At 39.8% G+C, this 22,450-nt stretch overlaps 1 protein-coding gene across 5 annotated transcripts; it reads right to left on the reverse strand.

Moving 5' to 3' along the window:
* Positions 1-686: 686 nt before the first annotated feature.
* TLR3 (toll like receptor 3) lies at positions 687-17,051 on the reverse strand. Of its 5 annotated transcripts, XM_064272915.1 has the most exons (7): positions 16,721-17,042; positions 14,942-14,997; positions 14,175-14,240; positions 9,656-10,107; positions 7,483-7,674; positions 2,958-4,810; positions 687-2,699 (listed from the first exon to the last, which is right to left on the reverse strand). In XM_064272915.1, exons 4-7 carry the CDS (start codon positions 10,097-10,099, stop codon positions 2,471-2,473), a joined length of 2,718 nt encoding a protein of 905 aa, XP_064128985.1. In that variant the 5' UTR covers positions 10,100-10,107; positions 14,175-14,240; positions 14,942-14,997; positions 16,721-17,042; the 3' UTR covers positions 687-2,470. The 5 variants fall into 5 exon arrangements, with proteins under 5 accessions (XP_064128985.1, XP_064128984.1, XP_064128986.1 ...); XM_064272914.1 differs by lacking the exons at positions 14,175-14,240; positions 14,942-14,997 and having other exon boundaries at positions 16,721-16,831; positions 16,938-17,051; XM_064272916.1 differs by lacking the exon at positions 14,942-14,997.
* Between the last annotated feature and the right edge of the window lie 5,399 nt (positions 17,052-22,450).

Raw genomic sequence — 22,450 nt, forward strand, 5'->3', positions numbered from 1 at the left:
TAACCCCATGGGACTGAGTAGAACTGCCCCAGAGGGTTTCCAAGGAGCAGCTGGTGGATTTGAACTGCCCACCTTTTGGTTAGCAGCCTGAGCTCTTAACCACTGGGCCCCCGTGGCTTCATAAATTCACCCAGTTTAAGTACATAATTCAATGGTTTTGAGTAATTTTACAGAGTTGTGCAATCATCACAGGATTTTAGAGCATTCTTACCATACCAAAAAAAACTTCCCTGTGCCCTTTTTCACTCACTCCCCATTCCCTCTCCAGCCCCAGACAACCACCAAGCCACTTTCTGTCTACAGATTTCTAGAAATACTTTCTAAGTTCTCCATTTGTAGCTTCCTTACATGTTTTTTAAGGGACCCCATTGCTTTCTATTGATGATCTAAGGCAGACATTTGGATAACCAGGCAATGCTAAATAAATGGCATTGAATAAGCATAGTGATTGCATCTACCTTTGTTATAATATAAATGGTATTGTTCAGGTAAAATCTAAATATCTGAATTTATTTTAAACTCGCTGTCTTTGATTCTTCTCTGCTTTGTTCTGCAGAGCAAAAAACAGGAAGCTGGAGAGAACTGATTACATGATGGTGCCTGAGAGTATTCAAGAAAGTCAATTCACTTGTGGAAATTAAATGAAAGGTCAGACAAACATCCTTCTCTGCACCCCCTGTGTCTGGAGCCCCAGAGAGACAGGCCTCTCCAGAGAACAATTAAAAAGGACAGCCTGCAGAAGTTCAGAATATTGCTTCCTGTGTGGGTCAAACACAAGGCAAGGCTTACACTCTTTATTAGTTTTACTTATACTTGGCTAAATGGGTCATTCCTTGTCAATCCTAACCTCTTAAATATTATACAACTTTTTAAAAATATGTATTTTTTTAATTTATTTTATTTGAACTCAATTTAAGTTGTGGCTATTTGTTAAGCTATCTTATAAGCAACTAAACAAGGAATGAAAGCAAATATTTTCTGACCTGCTTTTCATAAACAGATGGTATACTAATGAATTCATATTACCAATCTATTTAGAAATATTTTAACGAAGAGTTGAGAATCTTGATAGGTGGATAACACGCAAAGCACATCAAGAAAAGAAATAGTTGTGATTTTTATTCATGATGCCAGCATAAAACAGGATTATCTCATAGTTAGAAGACAAATTTTAGCAGAGGTGCTGTAAAACAAGCGTCTCAGGTGTCGGTGCCTTTGTAGGGTGAAGCTGTTGGGCGACTGTAGAGTCTCAGAACCAGCCCCACGATGGCATTGCCTTTTTCAGCATTATGTGAATTTAGTCCTGAGAATATTGAACTACTTCAATCAAAGCTTCCAAATATGATCTCAGACGCTCCCTAAATTCAGTAGGCAAATGAGTACATCACATACGGAAATGAACCCAGCATTACACTTTCACTCCCTCTTGTATTTGAACAGCAGAACTACAGATATTTTAAAAAGCTATTCATTTCCATTTCCGATAATTAGGCTGTTTTTATTGTAAACCAAAAATAAAACTTAATAGTCTCTCTAGAGAAGGGCTAGCTTACGGTACAGGAATATGTGCAGTGTGAATTTATTATACCATGATCATCACCACAGAATGTTGAGAGACTGTTCACCATCATAACTTTAAAGATCAGGTGTGAAAGCTCCAGTGGGACCAAGGGATTTGGCCGAGGTCGTCTCCTGAGTCTGTGACAAGGGAAAATTCTTTGGTGCCACAAAGTCAACCTGCTGATTAAGCTTCAGGAAACATGTTTTTCTGCAATACTTTTAAGTTAGAGAATTGTTTCTTCCATCAATCTCTGTAGCAGAAACCCAAATATCAAGAAAATATTCGTATTTATTAAACTGTTTATTTAACTAAGTAATGAAAGTTAATTACAAATGTTTTCTGTCTTTGGATGTATTAAAATGGTACTTAGCATTTAACAAAATTCATGCTGAAATAAAGGCACCACAAAATAGAAAGCTTTTCAACTAAAAAAAAAAAAAAATACCGTAATTAAAAATTTCAAGTATGGGTATATATTTTACTCTCTTCTAATTGAAGTAAGATCATACTTATTAAAACAATTACCTTCCATTTTATTATGAGTGCATTCCCCAAATTAAAGACAATTGCATAAATCGTCACACAACTCTCATTTTTCTCTAAATGAGAAATGTTTTAAAACTTTCTTAAATTGTCCTAGGCCACCGTGATCTATTGTGTGATCAATCGTGTATTCAGTAGTGCCAACGTCCTTATGTGATTACATGTTTGTTTTGGGTAAATTATGTCAATTAGCAACCAGGGGCCTGAAATAGACGCATTTCAACAGAAGAGTTACCGTTCAGATGTGGTGTCACCACCGATAAACACGAGTCAGTAGGGTGATGTTATCTTCAAGGAAAACTCTAATTTACCGGGGAGCTTTTAAACTTGGAAAGTTACTCCTTTGTAACTTAATCTTTAAATAAATTAATACACTGAATTTCTGGATCCAAGCGCTACTTGCAGTTTATGATGAAACGCGCTTATCCGTTCTTTCTGAACTGGCCAGTTCAAGATGCAGCGAGATTTAAACATCCCTCTTCGCAAGCAAAGTGCGTGGTTCAGTTTGTAATCTGGAATCTCCTCGAGAAAGATCAGTATAATGGAATCCAGGTTTTGTTCAACAGCTTGCTGAACTGCATGATGCACTTTGAATCTGAGTTAGAAAAAATATATAGAATTAAGTTAAATAACCAACATACAATTTTTAACAGCCAAAACTCCAAAATCTTAAATTCTGTTTAGAATTTACTTTAATCTGGCCCTTTCATTTTTTTCTTAACTTTATTTTTAAAATCCTTTAGTTTTTAGTAATAAAAACCTAGTATTACATTAGTATTAGTGTGATATAAAAATAGTAGTAATAATTTAAAGTTTAATTGAAAAACAAGCATGTATTTAAAATTTAACCCACCTTTTGCATAATGGGTCTTTCAATAGGTGCTGTGTTATAACAAAAATAGTCTTTCTGCTTCGTTTGATGCTATTGACAATTGCTTCAAGTTCAAGAGCACCTGCCTCAAAATCCCTTTCTTCCAGACAAAATTTGAGCGATTGGTCTTTTTCTTCCATTGGGGAGAAGTGTTGCCAGACCCAATCCCTGTCTTTATGGGCGTGAATTACATATGCCGCATATTCAAACTGCTCTGGCTGTCTGTCTATCTCTTTGAAACCAAGAATTCGATGTACTGAAACATTCCAGTAAAAAGATATCCTCCAGCCTTCAAAATGGACCAGCAGTACAATGAAGATAAAAAACAATAGGGTACTGGTGTTTATTACGAACAGGAGTTCAAAAGGGGCACTGTCTTTGCAGGCTGATGTATCAAAAAATGTCACCGACAAACCATGATACTGAGGTGGAGTGTTGCAGAGATAATCATCTGGTAGACCAGAGATGTTGGCGTGGGTGCCGTTTATCCAGTTAACAAACCAGGCAATACTTTCACAGGTACAATCAAATGGATTAAAGCGCATATCTAAATTAGTCAGATTCTTGAAAGGTGGTCCAAAAACATTCTTCTCAACTGATGTTATAAGGTTCTTCTCAAGTTTCAATGACTTCAGAGAGGTTTGACTATCAAACAGAGACGGTGGAAGTATGTTTAAATTGTTCAGTCCCAAATCAATGCTCTTTAATTCAGACAAGTCCTTGAAGGCCCCCTGTGGGATCTCGTCAAAGCCATTAGACTCTAAGTTAAGTACGTGGAGGTGAGAAAGACCTTTTAAGAAATGAACAGGACCACCAGGGTTTGCATGCTTCCAGAGCCTGGCTAAGTTGTTGTGCTGCAAATCCAGAATTTCTAGTTTGTCAAGACCCTCCAACATGTCCTCATTTATGTTGGCTATGTTGTTGTTACTGAGATCCAGAATGGTCAAGTTACGAAGAGAGCAGAAAGGTGAGGGGGAGATATCCACATTTTTACAGGCCACCCTTCGGAGCATCAGTTGTTGAAGGCTTGGAACCAAGGCAAAGGAATTGCTAGTCAGTTGTAGGTATTTGTTATAGGAAAGGTAGATTTCAACAATATTTCCTAGACCTCTCCATTCCTGGCCTGTGAGTTCTTGCCCAATTTCGTTCAGGCCAAGGTCAAGTACCTCTAGGTGGCCCAACCAAGAAAAAGCACCGCTCTCTATTTTTGAGATTTTATTTCTGGTTAAGTTGAGTATGAGTAAAGGAGAATTTGCAAGTGATAAAAATGTTTCATTTGTTAAAGTTGGCAAACTCGTAAAGGAGCTGGATAGACTTAAGTATTTCAGACGTATCAATCCTGTGAACATATTGTTTTTTATTCCTGGAAAATTGTTATCTTCCATGTTAAGGTGCTCCAAATACTTTAGCCACTGAAAGGAAAAGTCATCAATCTTGGGAAGTGAAGCAAGAGAAGTACTTTGTTTAGTAAAAGATCGCTTCAAATTCAGGTATCTCACATTGAGCAGCCCATAAAAGGAGCGAGAAGACAAATGCTCTATGTTATTATTCTCCAGGGTGAGATATTCCAAATGTGGAAGCCAGGCAAAGGAATCATTAGCTATCTTATTTAAACTGTTATGGGAAAGATCAAGCATGGTGAGATTTGTCTCCTTCAGTCCAAAAAAAGTCATATTGCTTGTTCTATAGAGCTGGGTGTTGCTCAGAGATAGGCTCTGAATGCTTGTGTTGGATAATTCCAAACACAGCTTCTCTGTGAGACTGGAGCCCAGTTGGATGTTGTTCAGAAAGAGGCCAGATAATTTTCCAATTGCATGAAAACACCCTGAAGAGAACTGAAGGTGAAGAAAAAAAAAGGAGAAGTTAATAACCAAAACATAACAGCCTACGTATAACCCTTGCACAGCTTAAACACAATTCTTTACTGCCTTGCCTGGGTGCACGGCATTTCTCCCCGTTACCCTACTGCATAGCTCCTTCCTGACTGGGTCTGTCTGTAGCACCTCCGTGAATCTGTACTGTCCCTAGCCACAGGCTAACTTATACTCGGCATTTACCTTTCAGTTTAGATGTCACTTCTTCAGGGGCCTTTCCGTGAACTACCAGTATAAGTTAAGGCTCCTAGTGCTTTTTATTTCATCACATTGAGTCCAATTATAATTAATGAACTATTTGGGAAACCACCACTGGGGCAGAGATTGTTTCTGTCTTGGTCACCGCTGTTCTCAGGGAACATTATGGAAGGAATAGATGGGTGAGTTTTATTGTAAAACAGTGCCTCACACCTTCCCTTCTGTAAACCTTGGTGATTGCAGGAATTTTTTTTGCTCTTCTGTAAGGTTTCCACTGACTTGATTTAATTACGGTGCTTACAGTACGCTTCCACTCTGCCCCCGCCCTCTTACCAGAAGGGTGATGCTGGAGCAAGAACATAGAAGGCAGGAAGAGGAGAGGGCAGAGTAGCCAATGTTCGGCAATAAAACCCATCAGGGGAGCATAAAGGCTCCAATTTCTAATGTGTCACCTGTCAGATATTAGGGCTAATGGAAGAAAAGTGAAGCATAGAAAAGTGTGCTTCATTGTAAATAAAATGAATCACAATGTAAGGCAGCAAGTTATTAAAATAATTATGATAAATCTACATGATAGACATTTTGCAGCCACTAAAATTAAGTTGTCAAATAAATCTTAAGGACAGGAGAAACTCATAATATGATATTGATTCTGAAAAGCAGGGTACGCCATCATCCTCAGAGAGGGTCTGGTCTCGCACTGCCATAATCCCACTTCCGTCACCAGCAGGCCACTTGTGAGACCTCGGATAAACCACCTAATCCTTCTTAATCTCCACTTCCTCTTGTGTAAAATGACATAAGGAATAAGCTGGTTAAAACAATTATATAAATAAATATTAAAAACAACTTGGCACAGTGCCTGGCGCTCAGTTATGAACTCTGTTAATGTCAGCTGCTGCGGTCGTTGTTTTCTTCTTATTATTTGTTTGGAGGAAAACACACACAAATACTAACGGTGCTTGTCTCTGGATTGTGGGCTTTTGGCTGAACTTTATTTGCTTGATCATCATTTGCTCATTTATTAGATTTCTACAGTCAATGTTCTAACAGAACAAAAATGCTGTTTAAGAAATAAAATAAGTAGCATCCACAAAATAACCCCCCAAAAAACAAACAAAAACAAATTTGTTGCCGTCTAGTCAATTCAGACTCATAGCCACTCTAGAAGACAGAGTTGAACTGCCCAATAGGGTTTCCAAGGAGCGGTTGGTGGATTTCAACTGCCAATCTTTTGGTTAGCAGCTGAGCTCTAAACAGTGCACCACCAGGGCTCCTATCCACGGAATAGTTATTATCTCAGGACAAGAGTTTGTACACAACCTATTTTTACATGTGAAAAGATAAGGCAACTTTTAAAAACCTGATTTAGTTAAGAATTTCCAGTATCCTTATAGTCTGTAAAAGAATAAATGTGTGTAAAATACAGACTAAAAGAAAAAAAAAAAGAAACCAAACCAGTTGTCGTCGAGTTGATTCTGACTCGTAGCAACCCTAAAGGACAGAATAGAACTGCCCCACAGGGTTTCCAAGGAGCAGCTGATGGATTCCAACTGCCCACCTTTTGGTTAGTGGTCAAGCTCTTAACCACTGCACCACCAGGGTTTCAAAATACAGATTACATGTATATAAAAATAGTTAATAAATCTAAGATCATGGATCCAAGAAGAGAAGGTTGAGGGAATTCAGCCTCCTCCATTAAAGGAAGGGTTTTGTAATAGTATAATGCCAGTTAACATTTTTTTAGAGCTTATTATATGCCAGACGCCGTGGTAAATTCTTTACCTCACAGTCTTAATGAGGTAGTAGTAGTAGTATACCACTTTTAAAACTGGTGGTGCAGTGGTTAAGAGCTCGGCTGCTAACTGAAAGGTAGGCAGTTCAAATCCACCAGCCGCTCCTTGGAAACCCTATGAGACAGTTCTACTCTGTCCTATGAATTGCCTCCATGGCAATGGCTTTTTCTTTTTTTAAACTGGGGAGATAGGGCAGCGAGGACTTGAATAATTTGCTTGATTTTGTTTATTAAGAGATGAAACCGGGATAGGGACCCAGCTAACCTGACTCAGCCTGTGTTCTCACCCACCATGCGACTTTGTGAGCTGGTTACTATTATTCCCGTTTTAAAAGAGAGGAAATCCAGACTGAGTGAGGTTAAGTAAGTTCCCCAAAGTAAGAACTGGCCTGTGATGGAAAAGGGTCTTACCCTACTTGTGTGTGAAAGCAGAGGCAAGCTCTGAGCCACTTCCCATACTCTTTTCTGTAGGATTGCCCATTGGCCCCAAGCAGTAAGGGCAAAGGGTCTCTGCTAGACAGAGCAACACTTGTTGCTCCTTCCTCTGGGGTCTTTAGATTCCTAGCTTTGTGACAGAGAAAGGGACTCCCCACACTTGAAGGTAGACCACACACACACACAATGTTACCTCACTTCTTACCTCTTTAATTTGATTTGATGACAACTCTAATTTTTTCAAAGAGGAATTGCCCAAGAAATCAAGTTCTTCACGTCTTAAAGCGTGGATTTTATTATTTGACAATGAAAGCTCTTGGAGATTTTCCAGCTGGAGTTCAGTTCCTAATTTTGTAGATGATAAACCATTATGAGCTAGATCTAATTTGATTAAGTTCTGAGGGGAAAAGAAATAATTATGTAAGTTAGAGTCTTGCCATAAAAAAATATTTCCACTACATATACATATACCTTAGAAATATCTCAACAGCAAAATACTACCCCTCTGTTATAATGTAGGAAACTACCAGTAGGAATAACAACCTTTGTCATGAAAAGAATGCCATCTTGGCAAGTATCTCCCTTCCTACTTGAAGAACAAAAGCACTTACAGTAAGCATTTGTTTACCATGTGAGGAATATCCCTGTGGCTTATCAAACATATCAGGTCACGCATTGGCCTCGAAACAACAAAAAATAAAGAACAGAAGAAGAAAAAAAATTTTTTTTGAAAAAGTATGAGTAGAACCTTGCTGCTGTGCACTCCTAAAAAGATTTTTACGTGCTGAAAGATTCACAGTTATGTGACTTTCGGATCATATTAAATTTTGTTTGTTTGCTTTGTCAGTACTGTGGGATGACAGCAATATGTTACTTTTTTTTTTAATTGAATGATTACGTTTACTTGAAGTTCTCCATCAAGCAAAGCCAACCAGTGGTGAAGGAAATCAGAACAGCGGTTACTGGAGTGGACTGGGAATTGGCAGAGTTTGACTGAGAAGTGGAATAATGGAGTTTTTAAGGTTACAGAAATATTCTACATCTTTTTTCACTGTTACTTTGGAACACAATAAACTTCAGTCAGGTAAAAGGTAAGGAAAAGCTGGTAACTGTCACAGAGAAATCTTATGTAATCTCTATGAAAGAGAGTAAGACTTTTGTTTGTTTTAAAAAGGAAAACTACATTTCACTCAGAGAAGCACGTTGGGTCTGAGGTCTTTATGTCCAAAGACGTTACGTCCACATGAGAAGCTAAGAAGGCCTAAGAAATAGTTTACAAGAGCTAGTGAGCAAAGCTTTTTAATAAATGTTTTTGAAGCATTTTTTAATTTTCATATTATTCCTGGTCAAGGGATGTTCAATATTTTACTAGGCCATACAATGAAAAAAACACAGAAAGTTGAAAATGGCTTTGGTTTAAGAAAAGCACTTAAAAATTGTCTTATAGCTAGAGATGCTAACACACATTTCTCACTGATTTAAAATTCAAGTAAAGTTGCTGAAAAGGAACAGATGGAAGTTGTCGGAAAATCAATATTGTGAGGAATTTTTTAAACCAGAGGAGCCCTGATGGTGTAGTGGTTCAACTTCTTGACTGCTAACCAAAAGGTCAGTGGTTCAAACCCACCAACCGCTCTGCAGAAGTCTGGTTCTGTAAAGGTTACAGCTTTGGAAACCCTGTGGGGAAGTTCTGCTCTGTCTTACAGGGTCACTATGAATTGGAATTGACTCAATGGCAACCAGTTTTTTAAAACAAGAGAAAGTGATTCTTAGTGGAAGTTTATTTTACCATTGTGTCTCAGTTTGCTAACTTTATTTGAAGTCAGTATTCAGAAACTACCAGGATGCTTGACATTTTTTTCATTACTTCAAATCAAGCACTAAATCAGCAGCCTTGAGAGCTTCTTTCCACGTTCCTTACGGGATAGTCCTACTGTTGTATGGTAATAACGTCTTTCTCCTCTGTCTCAGTTCTGTTTCTAATGGCAGGAAGCTAGAGTGATGGATTCCTTTAAAATTAAAGTTAAAACTGATTTGGTCAGCAGTCACCACCAGGGCTCCTGATTTAGACTGTATTTTCTCTTTGGAAAACATACTTTCAATCACAATAGCATTGTGCGTGTGTATGTATGTCTGTGTGTGTGTGCACGCGTGTTTCACTGGAGCAGATTAGATCTCTGTTCCTGACCTTGATACTGAGGTATTAAGTCTCAGGACAGACAAGTGGCTAGAAAACTGCTTAGCACTGGATTTCTCTACCAGGGAGGTAAGATTTCTTGTTCTTTGTTTTCATATACAGATACTAAGTCTAAGGACAGATGACATTTGATAACATTTATTTTTCATTTTGTGTATTGAAATGTACACTTTCACCTTACCTTTAGGTTTTTAAAGGGATTGCTTTTAATTTTCTGAATTGAGTTGGACGTTAAATGGAGTTCTGTCAAATTCACGCAGTAGACAAAGGTTTTGTCAGAAAGTTGGGACAGCTCGTTGTGTTGAAGGTTCAACACTTTCAACAAGGGGAGTTTTTGGCACAGCTCTGACTCCAGCTTTGAGATGGAGTTAAATCCTCCATCCAGGATAATAAGCTGGCTGTATCTTGTGAAATTGGCGGGTGGCAGTTTTCTGAGTTGATTGTGGGTAAGGTTCAGCACTGTTATGTTTGCAGGGAGGTCAGCCGGTACTTGGGTCAGCCTGAGGTGACTGCAGTCAGCTACTTCACGTCTGACAACGCATTTGTTGGCAGAGGAAGCACACAGCATCCAAAGGGGCAACAGCCCCCAAAAGGAGTAGATGCGATAAGGCAAACCCTGGCTCATGACTTCGCCTGTAGAAGAAACACAAAAACATCACAATACATGCCTCCATATGCAATGCTACATTCCTTGTCAAATATACTAAAAAATACGATCTGTATATGCTCCCTTCCTCATAGTCTTTACAGTATAAAAATTTAAATTATAGAAGCACTTTATCAAATGGAAATAACCGAAACAGTACAGAAGAGGAAAAATTAAATACACAAACTCCTTCCACCGTCTTCACTTTCACCCCAGTTGCAATGCCCCACAGTAACCTGTCCTGAGAGTTTGTGGTCCTGAGAGTTTGTGTTTCTGGTTCTCCTGGTCACTTCCATAACCAGAAACAATATGCTCGTCCGCCTAATTCTTCCTTTACTGGCTTTAAGCTGTATCTTCCCAGTATACAGATAAGTAACTTCATTATACTATTCCCTTGTCCTCTCCTCAACTTTTCTCTTATTATCTTTCATTTTAATTCATCTGTTGTTACATCTAAGGAGCCCTAGTGGTGCAGTGGTTAAGCACTCGGCTGCTAACCAAAAGGTCATCGATTTGAACCCATCAGCTACTCTCGGGAGAAAAATGTGGCCGTCTGCTTATGTAAAGATTTACAGCCTTGGAACCCCTATGGGGCAGGTCTTCTCTGTCCAAAAGTTTGCTATGAGTCAGAGTTCAACTCAATGGTAATGGGTGTTGTTACATCTATAATTTTAAAAACTACACCTACGGTTCTATTTCTTGATCTACCAACTTTAGACAGAATCTCTTGACTTCTCACTTTGTGATATGGGAAATGCAAACCCCTCCACTTCCCTCCACACTTCACCCCACCTCACAATTTTCAAAACCTGTCAGTTTTAACGTTGCATGGCATTGTCAAGACTTAAAATGATACCGTTTCCTCCAGAGACTATGATGTAGCCTGACATGCCCGGTCTATATTGGTTTCATTTGGAAAATCTAAAGCCAGTAAATGGCACTGACAGTTTTACGACCGCGTACGTATCCACTCCAGAACGAGTAACAGTGAAAGGAGCATAGTGATTAAGAGAACACAGAGCCTGCATTTTGATCCTGGCTCTTCCACATGGTGGCCTTTGGTAAATTAATTCCTCTCTCAGGCCTCAGAGAGCAATTGAACTGCTCCTCCATAGGTTGTTTTAAGGATGGAAGAAGAGAAACCATGTATAGCCTAGTGCAACCTGACCCAAAGTGATATCAAATGTTTTTACCATGATTAATAACTAGCACAATAATCCCATGGTTTATAAATGTATAATTATAACTAATTTCTATTTATGTAAATTTTTTCTTTAATAATGAAAATCTATCCCTGCCCCCCCAAAAAAGACATAATATATCATGAGACTTTCACAGCTAGCTAGTAAACAAGATGGCAATAGTAGTGGGAGTCAGGAGTGTAAAATAATTGGAATTGAAAGATATTCACGGATTGTTAGAAATTTAAGAAGCCCCTCACTAACTCAAACTTGCGTTAAGTGGTGGAGTTTCAGTGCAGAGTCTGGGGCTGCCTTTGCAGGCTGGGAGGTAACCAGCATCTTCCCTGAACAACTACAGAAAGTCTTCTTATAAAAGTGGGCAGATTCCTTCCAAAGGGCTGTTTTTCAAACCCATTTTCAAAAATAGAAGGATAAGTCAAAAAGTATTGCTGCAAAATTATAGAAACCTTTATTAAACAAAAATATCAAAATGGGAAGCAATTGTTGCTTGCCATATCCTCCATCTAGGTCTACACACTTCTGAAGACAGTGTTTCCGTCTCTCTAGCCCTTCCCCAAAGAATTCTGTGCTCTTTGAGTTATACAAGTTTTGGTATCCTCAAGGGACTCAAATCGTATTCCTTTCAAATGTCCTTTGAATTTTGGAAACAAAAAGAAGTCTGAAGGGGCAAGATCAGGGCCGTAGGGCAGGTGAGGGTAAGGTTTTCCAGGGATATTCTCGTAGGACAGCCCTCGCTACCCTCGAAGAATGAGCAGGTGCTCTGTCGTGATGGAAAAAAAGAAGTTACTTAGATATTCTCCTTTAAAAAGACTTGCAGATTCAGCTTTTATGGTAAGGTCTTTAATCCACGTTAAATTAATTTTTGTGTATGCAGTGAAGTAGGCGTCGAGCTTTATTTTTTTCATGTGCATATCCAGTTATTCAGACCATTTTTTGAAAAGACTTTGCTTTCCCTACTTGATTGTTTTTGTGCCTTCCTTGAAAGCCAAATGAATGTTTAAGTGTGAGCCTCTTTCTGGAATCTCTGTTCTCCACTGAAATATTTGTCAATTCTTATGCCAACGTCATGCCATCTTCATTTCTGTAGCTTTGTAGAAGGTCTTGCAGTAGCAAGTATAAATTCATATTACCTGAAATAATTTTTTTATTGTACTTTAGATTAAAGTTGACAGAACAAGCTGGTTTCTCAATAAAAAGTTAGTATACACACTGTTTTATGACATTGGGTAACAACCCCACGACATGTCAACACTCTCCCTTCTCGAACTTGGGTTCCCTATTACCAGCTTTCCTGTTTCCTCCTGCCTTCTAGTCCTTGCCCCTGGGCTGGTGTTCACCTTTGGTCTCATTTTGTTCCATGGGCCTCTCCAATCTTTGGCTGAAGGGTGAACCTCAGGAGTGACTTCATTACTGAGCTGAAAGGGTGTCTGGGGGCCATACTCTCAGGATTTCTCCAGTCTTTGTCAGGCCAGCAAGTCTGGTCTTTCTTTTGAGTTATAATTTTGTTCAACATTTTTTACCTGAAACAATTTTACTGTTTACTTATTATCCCCTCTCTGCCAGAATGTAAAGCCATGGCTGTTTTATTCATTACAGTGTTGCCTGTGCCTAGGACAATGCCTGAAACACAGTTTGTACTCAGTAAATACGCGTTGAATGAGTAACATTCCATGTGAAATTAATCAGCTCAAGAAAACCATTCCTATCTTCACGTATCCATAATAATCACAGCTTTATTTTGGTGGGTACTCTCTGATATGATTATCTAGCCAGTTTTCCTGGTTTCAAGGGACTTCAGGTATTTAAAGAAAAACCAAATCCGCCCTCAAAGTATGGAGATGCATCAATGACATCCAAATAGATTTGCTATAAGATCTAAACATCACTACACAAGAAGATTTCCAGGTAAGACTTATAGAAAAACATTATCCTAGGTGATTAATTCTAGCAAAACAAACTAATCTGAATATTTAGAATTATCCTAATATGTTTAAAAATGTAGTGATTTTATTTATATTCTAATCTAGTTCTTAGAGGAAAAAAAAAACCCAGCTTCTGTAAATTAACATTCCCATATTGTGGCCTTTACAATACTGGCACTAAATTTTTTAGAGCTACATGAAATTTTTATAAAAATTTATAAAAAAAGACCTGTTGCTGTCGAGTCGATTCCAACTCATAGCGACTCTATAGGACAGAGTAGAACTGCCCTATAGGGTTTTCAAGGAGCAGCTAGTGGACTGGAACTGCTGACCTTTGGTTAGGAGCTGTAGCTTGCCATAGGTCTTAACCACTGCGCCATCAGGGCTCCATGAGAAATGTCACAGTACAGACCAGCAAGGATGCAATGGACACCATGCTGCTCAAGGCCTGTGAGTATCTCAGTTGCTCTGGCATCCAGCCACCGTCTTTGAAAGAAGAGATGAAATATTTAGAGATAATAGAAAAACCTCTGTGTTATGGTTTGAATTATGTTCCCCCAAAATATGTGTGGGGATCTTAGCCCTATAATTGTGAATAGGTTTTCTTTGTTATGTTAATAAGGGTGTGTCCTAAACCTAACCACTTCTGAGTTATAAGGCGCAGCAGAGACACAGAGCACAAATGGGGGGACGCAGAAGCCACGCGGAGATCACCAAGGAACTGAGGAACAGAAGCTGAAGGAGCAATGACCTTCCCCCAGAGCCAGGAGAGAGCCTCCTCCTGCAGCCGGTGCCCTGAATTGGGACTTCTAACCTCTTTAACTGTGAGACAATAAATTTCTGTTCTTTAAAGCCACCCACTTGTAGTATTTATTTTATAGCAGCACTAGCTAACTAAGGCACCCAACAGGGAATCGAGCTTTTAAATACCTAAAAGACGCTCTTTTAAACTGGAACGGTTGTGGTTGCTTCTATTTCAGGATCTCTTTTTCCCAGCTGTCAACAAGGTGAGATCAGTCATAGAAAACAAAGTTAAGTCTATTTAACTTAGACTTTAACAGGTACAAATCAGATATATGTAACAAGTGAAATTTTCTTTATATCCTGCTTGTTGTGCACCATGATGGGCTGGGTGGCAGGCTGAACAGACCCTTTCCTCAAACATTTTCCATCTTTTGCCATGACATTACCCAGTTGCTCAAGTATGTGCACAATATGGGACTGGAAATGATACACCCTAAATACCAAGACCAGCTCTCCCCACTCCACTCTGAGATTCCTTCAGACCTCTCCAGCAGCCTCCTTCCTAGGATATCCCACCCTGCTCTTGCCTCATTCTTTCCTCCTTCTGCTGCCATAGGGCTCTCTGCCTCCACTTACCGACTCACAGGTATAGTCCCTGCAGTACGTTCTCTTCCTTCTCTCAGTGACTTACCCCCTCCTTCTCTGGGTGAGCTGCACATAGAGCTCGAGACTCCCTGAGATGGGCTAACCCATTTACAAAGCATATCCCTAAAGAGCTGAAAGACATTTCCTAGATCTAAAGAAAGCCACACTTCATTGATGGAAAAGGCCCACCAAGTGCTTGACAGGGTGAGTAAAAAAGAAAAGTACAAAGCTGGAATCGTATGAAATCCCAGAATTGTGAGTGTTCACAAAATATTCAAAAGCTTCTAAAGAGAACATGAAATAATTACTTCCAGAGGAAAGAGAACTTGATTGGTGTCCTACTTTTCATCAGCAGCATGAACCGCTAGAAAACAATGGAGATAGGTTTTCAAAACATTGAGGAGAAATTATTAGGAACATAAAATTTCATATGCAGCTGGACAATTAAAGATGGAGAAAAAGAATTTTTACGTATGCACTGAGTCACTCCACCACCTGTCAGGTTGTTGGACTGTGGAGGCTTGCACGTTGCTGTGATGCTGGAGGCTATGTCACTGGTATTTCACATACCAGCAGGGCCACCCATGGTGGACAGATTTCAGCAAAGCTTCCAGGCTAAAACCGAGTAGGAAGAAAGGCCTACTGATCTACTTCCAAAAATTAGCCAATTAAAACCTTGTGTATCACAATATTGTCCAATACGGTGCTGAAAGATGGCGCAAGCACAGACAACATTTAGTTCTGTTATACGTAAGGTGGCCATGAGTTGGAGCTGACCCAACAACTAACAACAACAAGGATTCACTAAACTCACCAACCGTGCAACCAAGATGAAAAAAATTATTCTACTAGGTAGATGCTTCAGTAAAACGCACAAAAATTCAATTTAGTAGATGAAATGAAAGTGAAGAAAAAAAGTTACTGTAGAATGAGGCCTAACAAGTACAAAGAAAGATAAAAAGAAATTAAAAACAGCTTCACTGGGCCTTGCAACTTTGCAAAGCCTTTCAGGGCACATAGGATTACAGTTCTTTGTCCAAGTGAGCAACAGTATTGCATCATGGTTAGGACATGAAGCCTATAGCCAGGTAACCTGGAGTTAACCACTATTTACAGTTTGGCTGGTAAATTTCTTAATATTATTTTCTGAATTTATACAGATATGTCTATATGTAAGCCCTTGTGGTACAATGGTTAAGAGTTAGAATGCTAACTGAAAGGTCGGCAGTTCAAACTCACCAGGGGCTATGTGGGAGAAAAGAGCTGGAAATCTGCTTCCATGGAGATCACAGCGTAGAAAACCCTATGGGGAAGTTCTGCTCTGTCACGTGGGGTCGTTATGAGTTGGAATTGACTCGACAGTACACAGCAGTATACCTACATGCAGACACTCACCAATCTATACTCATATTGTGAAGTTGGAAATCAATTCCCTGAAGCTTTAGTGCTAGTCCAGACCGATTTTGTCTTCACCTCAGCGACCCACATTTGCTGATGTGTGATCTTCCTCTACATGGTCTTTCTACTTCTATTTTTTTTTTTTCCTGTTTTAAGCCAAGGAAAGCTATTGACTGGATCCAGGGAACATCTTAAGTGTTCTCTCCTTTCTAAGCAGATTATAACACGCCAGGCCCTGTCTCCTCTCCCTCTTACAAAACCGAGAAAAGGAGACCAACTTTTAAACTGGTGAGACATCACCGCTTCAGGGCATAGGTGTGCTTTTTTTTTTTAAGATTGGTGCAAAATTATTTCCATAACTTCCTTATTGTACTTTTCCAGGTACAGAACTCTAAGAGGAAATTTTAAGAAATCGCTGCATAAACTGTTTCGTAATGCTAGTTATAAATTTTTGCTGTTACTCGGGCTCTGAGTTTCCCTCCGTATCTACATCATCCCCCCTTCCCCCTGCCATGTTGAATGATCCTGACTAGATTTCAAGCACCAGATTAAAGAAAGACTAACCCACCCCAGTGCCCTGGAGTTTTTCTGTAAAGAAAGACCGAAGGATGCAAAAATGCAAAGTACGTCCTGTCCTGGCATTACTCAGCTTGAGAAACCCCACCCCAGCGAGAAAGTAAAATGTGTACCTTCACTTATTCTGACCATAGCTGTTTGTTCCTTTTTCCATTAGTCCCAATCCAAAGGCTTTCATCAGGGAAATTTTCACCAGCAAGTTGGCTGCAATCTCGAAAGTGAAACTAAAAAGTTAAAAAAAAGAAAGAAAGAAAAAAACTTCAATATTTGGTGCATTGTAAGGAGGGCAAAAACAAACAATCTCAGCCAGTGAGAGGTGTTCTGACTTGCTTCTTTAAATGCCTGGCCTTGTCTTCTTCAGGTACGGTGTCCTGATTTCATGGAAAGGGCTGTAGATGAAGCAACAGAGGAAGCTGAAAGGGTGGGACTTCACCCATTGCATAGGCGGGGCTAGGACTTTAGACAGAGAATGAATTACTCTATTTTTTTTTTTTTTTTTTGCCAGAGATGGATCCAAAACTGTCAGAATTGAGCAGTGTGTGGTCAGAGGGACAAAAAAAAATCACTGTTTAAAGCAAAAGTCCTTTTACACACCACATGTCTTGCTTTATATTCTTTGCAACCCTGCAACAATAAGCTTGGCAGAAATTAATCTTTTGATCAAAGAAGAGACCACGTTTTGCTGGAGAGAAAGAGCTGGCCATGGCAAAGTCAAGGTTCTGACCAATCCTAACTCCTGTTTCTCCATTTTCCAGTCACAACCTGTTGGTGAACAAGTAGGTGTGCGGAGAGAAGGTTCAGATTCACTACTAGTTTTCAGTTAGCTTTGCCGACTCCACCTAGCTAAGGGAATGTGCTTATCAAGAAGTGAACTCGCTTTTTTTTTTTCTTTTTTGGTATAATATGTGTGATTTTATAGCTATATCGTTGTATAGTAGAATGTAACAATTGGAAGAAACTGTGGGGACCACCCGATCCAGCTGCCCCCTTAGACAACCACTCTAACATCTAGAGGTTTCATTTTCTTTGTGTCTGTTTTCACAAACGGGTTAAAGGAAACCTACAGATGTGAGAGTGGTTTGCCTAAGGGTGTTATTAAGATGCCATAGTGCTCACATAAAGAAATAAAACAGCCTAGGACAGATGGAACATGCCACTACCTTGACTTGACTGCAGAACTGAGAGTAAGAAATCAGTTTGCATTGTGGTGCAAGGGAAGGTGCTCACCTGGGCCCCAGCCTTAACTGGACCACTCTGTGGTTCCTGGGTTCCTGTTTACACTTCTCTGATTTTTAGTTCTTACTTCTGTAATTTAATAATATAATAGTACAAAGCAATACAAAATGTAGGTCCTGAGTAAACTACTGCTGCCCATATCTACCCATGGGGATGTGCATTAAAACATTAAACCAGTTGCCAACAAGTTCGTTCTAACTTATGGTGACCCCACGTATGTCAGAGTAGAGCTGGGCTCCATAGAATTTTCAGTGGTTCATTTTTCGGAAGTAGGTCACTGGGCCTTTATTCGGAGGCACCTCTGGAAAGATCTGAACCTTTCAGTTAGCAACTGAGCACATTAACATCTTGTACCACCCAGGGCCTCCAGGAAAACACTACTGGTGTTCAAAATGTTTCTCCTTTGCGAGCTCTTTGAGGGCAAGACGTGGTGTGGTCTTTGTATTATGGCTTTCCAGCCATCCTTCTGTGGTAGAGTTTACTGTGGACTCCAGTGAAGCAGGCTCCTCCTCCCACGCTCCTCTTCCACCAGGACGCTGCACTTGACCGGCTGACTACTTCGGGCCATTGGCATGTTAGCAAACATGAAGCAGCACAGACTCGATAAACACTCGCCTGTTGAGACTCACTCTCTGGGAACACTGGCTCCTGGAATGTTTCCTGTAGAACATGTCAACACCCAGTCAGAAGCCCAATCCAGCCGTGAGGAGAGGGTCCGTAAAGAGCTAAGGCTCTGACCAACAGCCCCAGCTGAGCTCCCAGAAGACAGACAGCACCAACTTGCCAGCCATGGGGCAACTGTATTGGGAGTGGATCTCCCAGTCCTAGCTGAGCTGCCCCAGCTGATGTCACATGGAGCATTGCTGAGCTATCCTGATCAAGCCCTCCCAGAACTCCAGAACAGGGTGCAAATAAATGATCGCTGTTGTTATAAACTGCAAAAACGTGGAGTGCTATGTTATGCAGTGCTAGACAACTAAACATGTTGCTTCCATAGTCCGTCATATCTCTTATGCCTTACAACTCTGCACGTGTTAGGCTTTCCATAATATTGTCTGAACTAATGAAAAGCCTCCAATAAATAATTTTTCATTGATAGCCTCATAATGCAATAATCACTTCAGGCTTAATTTCAGTTAACATCCAGATACCTTCATATAATTAGCCCTCAATTCCTGCTCGTTTTAAAATATAGCACAAGTTGGTTTTTCTCCACTATGCATGCCTTAATTAAGCATTACCTTATTTAGTTATTATGATAGTAGGTGCCACAGAGAAAAAGTTCATTTTTCTCTTTTCAAGAGATTTAAATCAACACTGTTCATGGTATATGTCCATAAACGTGAAATAACAAATCTAGTATTTACTGGTATTGTGTAATATGGTAGATTGGCCAGTCTCAAATTAGAGGTGATACTGCACTATCCTCCGAAGAGCTAAGCTCTACAGATTTCTAGAAGTCTAAGCCCCTTTATCTTCCAGCACTATATCAGACAATGTTCCGCTGCTATTCATAAGGTTTTCACTGGCTAATGCTTTTCAAAAGTAGACTGCCAGGTCCTTCTTCTTAGTCTGGAAGCTCAGCTGAAACCTGTCCTCCATGGATGACCCTGCTGCTATCTGAATACCAGTGGCATAGCTTCCAGAATCACAGCAACACACAAGCCCCCACAGTACGACAAACTGACAAACACAGTTGGAAGGCACTCAAAAGATGACTGCGGAAGAGCTGCCTCATCAAAGTAGAGTCAACCTTAATGACGTGGATGGAGTAAGTTTTCAGGACCTTCATTTGCTGATGTGGCACAACTCAAAATGAGAAGAAACAGCTGCGAACATCCATTAATAATCAGAACCTGGAATGTACGAAGTATGAATCTAGGAAAACTGGAAGTCATCAAAAATGAAATGGAATGCATAAACACTGATATCCTAGGCATCAGTAAGCTGAAATGGGCTGGTATTGATCTTTTGGAATTGGACGATCATATAGTCTACTATGCTGGGAATGACAACTCAAAGAGGAATGGTGTCACATTCATCATCAAAAAGAACATTTCAAGATCTATCCTGAAGTATAACACTGTCAGTAATAGGATAATATCCATACACTTATAAGGAAGACCAGTTAATACAACTATTATTCAAATTTACGCACCAACACTAGGGCCAAAGATGAAGAAATAGACTTTTATCAGCTGCAGCAGTCTGAAATTGATCGAACATGCAATCAAGATGCATTGATAATTACTGGTGATTGGAATGCAAAAGTTGGAAACAAAGAAGAAGGATCAGTGGTTGGAAAATATGGCCTTGGTAATAGAAACAATGCCAGCGATCAAATGATAGAATTTTGCAAGACCAACGACTTCTTCATTGCAAATACCTTCTTTCACCAACATAAACAGCGGCTATACACATGGACCCCGCGAGATGGAACACGCAGAAATCAAATTGACTACATCTGTGGAAAGAGACAATGGAAAAGCTCAATATCATCAGCCAGAACAAGGCCAGGGGCCGACTGTGGAACAGACCATAAATCACTCATATGCAAGCTCAAGTTGAAACTGAAGAAAATCAAAGCAAGTCCACGAGAGCCAAAATATGACCTTGAATATATGCCACCTGAATTTGAGACCATCTGAAGAATAGATTTGACAAATTGAACACTAGTGACCAAAGACCTGGTAAGCTGTGGAATGACATCAAGGACATCATATATGAAGAAAGCAAGAGGTCATCGAAAAGACAGGAAAGAAAGAAAAGACCAAGACAGATGTCAGAGGAGACTCTGAAACTTGCTCTCGAACATTGAGCAGCTAAAGCAAAAGGAAGAATTGATGAAGTAAAAGAACTGAACAGAAGATATCAAAGGGCTGCCCGAGAAGACAAACTAAAGTGTTATGATGACATGTGCAAAGAGCTGGAGATAGAAAACCAAAAGGGAAGAACGTGCTCAGCATTTCTCAAACTGAAAGAACTGAAGAAAAAATTCAAGCCTTGAGTTGCAATAGTGAAGGATTCTATGGGGAAAATATTAAACGAACCAGGAAGCATCAAAAGAAGATGGAAAGAATACACAGAGTCATTATACCAACAAGAATTGGTTGATGTTGAACCATTTCAAGAGGTAGCATATGATCAGGAACTGATGGTACTGAAGGAAGACGTTCAAGCAGCACTGAAGGCATTGGCGAAAAACAAGGATCCAGGAATTGATGGAATATCAGTTGAGATATTTCAACAAACAGATGCAGCGCTGGAGGTGCTCACTCATCTATGCCAAGAAATATGGAAGACAGCTTCCTGGCCAACTGATTGGAAGAAATCCGTATTTATGCCTATTCCCAAGAAAGGTGATCCAACCGAATGTGGAAATTATAGAACAATATCAGTAATATCACACACAAGCAAAATTTTGCTGAAGATCATTCAAAAATGGCTGCAGCAATATATCAACAGGGAACTGCCAGAAATTCAGGCCAGATTCAGAAGAGGACATGGAACCAGGGATATCATTGCTGATGTCAGATGAATTCTGGCTGAAAGCAGAGAATACCAGAATGAGGTTTGCCTTTGTTTTATTGACTATGTAAAGGCATTCGACTGTGTGGATCATAACAAATTATGGAAAACATTGCAAAGAATGGGAATTCCAGAACACTTAATTGTGGTCATGAGGAACCTTTACATAGATCAAGAGGCAGCTGTTCAGACAGAACAAGGGGATACTGATTGGTTTAAAGTCAGGAAAGGTGTACGTCAGGTTTGTATTCTTTCACTAGACATATTCAATCTGTATGCTGAGCAAATAATACAAGAAGCTGGACTGTATGAAGAAGAACCAGGCATCATAATAGGAGGAAGACTCATTAACAACCTGCGTTATGCAGATGACACAACCTTGCTTTTTGAAAGTGAAGAGGACTTGAAGCACTTACTAATGAAGATCAAAGACCACAGCCTTCAGTATGGATTGCACCTCAACATGAAGAAAACAAAAATCCTGACAACTGGACCAATGAGCAACATCATGGTAAACGGAGAAAAGACTGAAATCGCCAAGGATTTCATTTTACTTGGATCTACAATCAACAGCCATGGAAGCAGCAGTCAAGAAATCAAAAGATGCATTGCATTGGGTAAATCTGCTGCAAAGGACCTCTTCAAAGTGTTGAAGAGCAAAGATGTCACCTTGAAGACTAAGGTGCGCCTGACCGAAGCCATGGTATTTTCAAATGCGTCATATGCACGTGGAAGCTGGACAATGAATAAGGAAGACCACAGAAGAATTGATTTCTTTGAAATGTGGTGTTGGGGAAGAATATTGAATATACCATGGACTGCCAAAAGAACAGACAAATCTGTCTTGGAAGAAGTACAACCAGAATGGTCCTTAGAAGCAAGGATGGCAAGACTGCATCTCACATACTTTGGACATGTTGTCAGGAGGGATCAGTCCCTGGAGAAGGAAATCATGCTTGGCAGAGTACAGGGTCAGCAGAAAAGAGGAAGACCTTCAATGAGGTGGATTGACATAGTGGCTGTAGCAATGAGCTTAAGCATAACAACGATTGTAAGGATGGCGCAGGACTGGGCAGTGT

This window comes from Loxodonta africana, chromosome 19, assembly GCF_030014295.1.
Source record: "Loxodonta africana isolate mLoxAfr1 chromosome 19, mLoxAfr1.hap2, whole genome shotgun sequence".
NCBI lineage: Eukaryota > Metazoa > Chordata > Mammalia > Proboscidea > Elephantidae > Loxodonta > Loxodonta africana.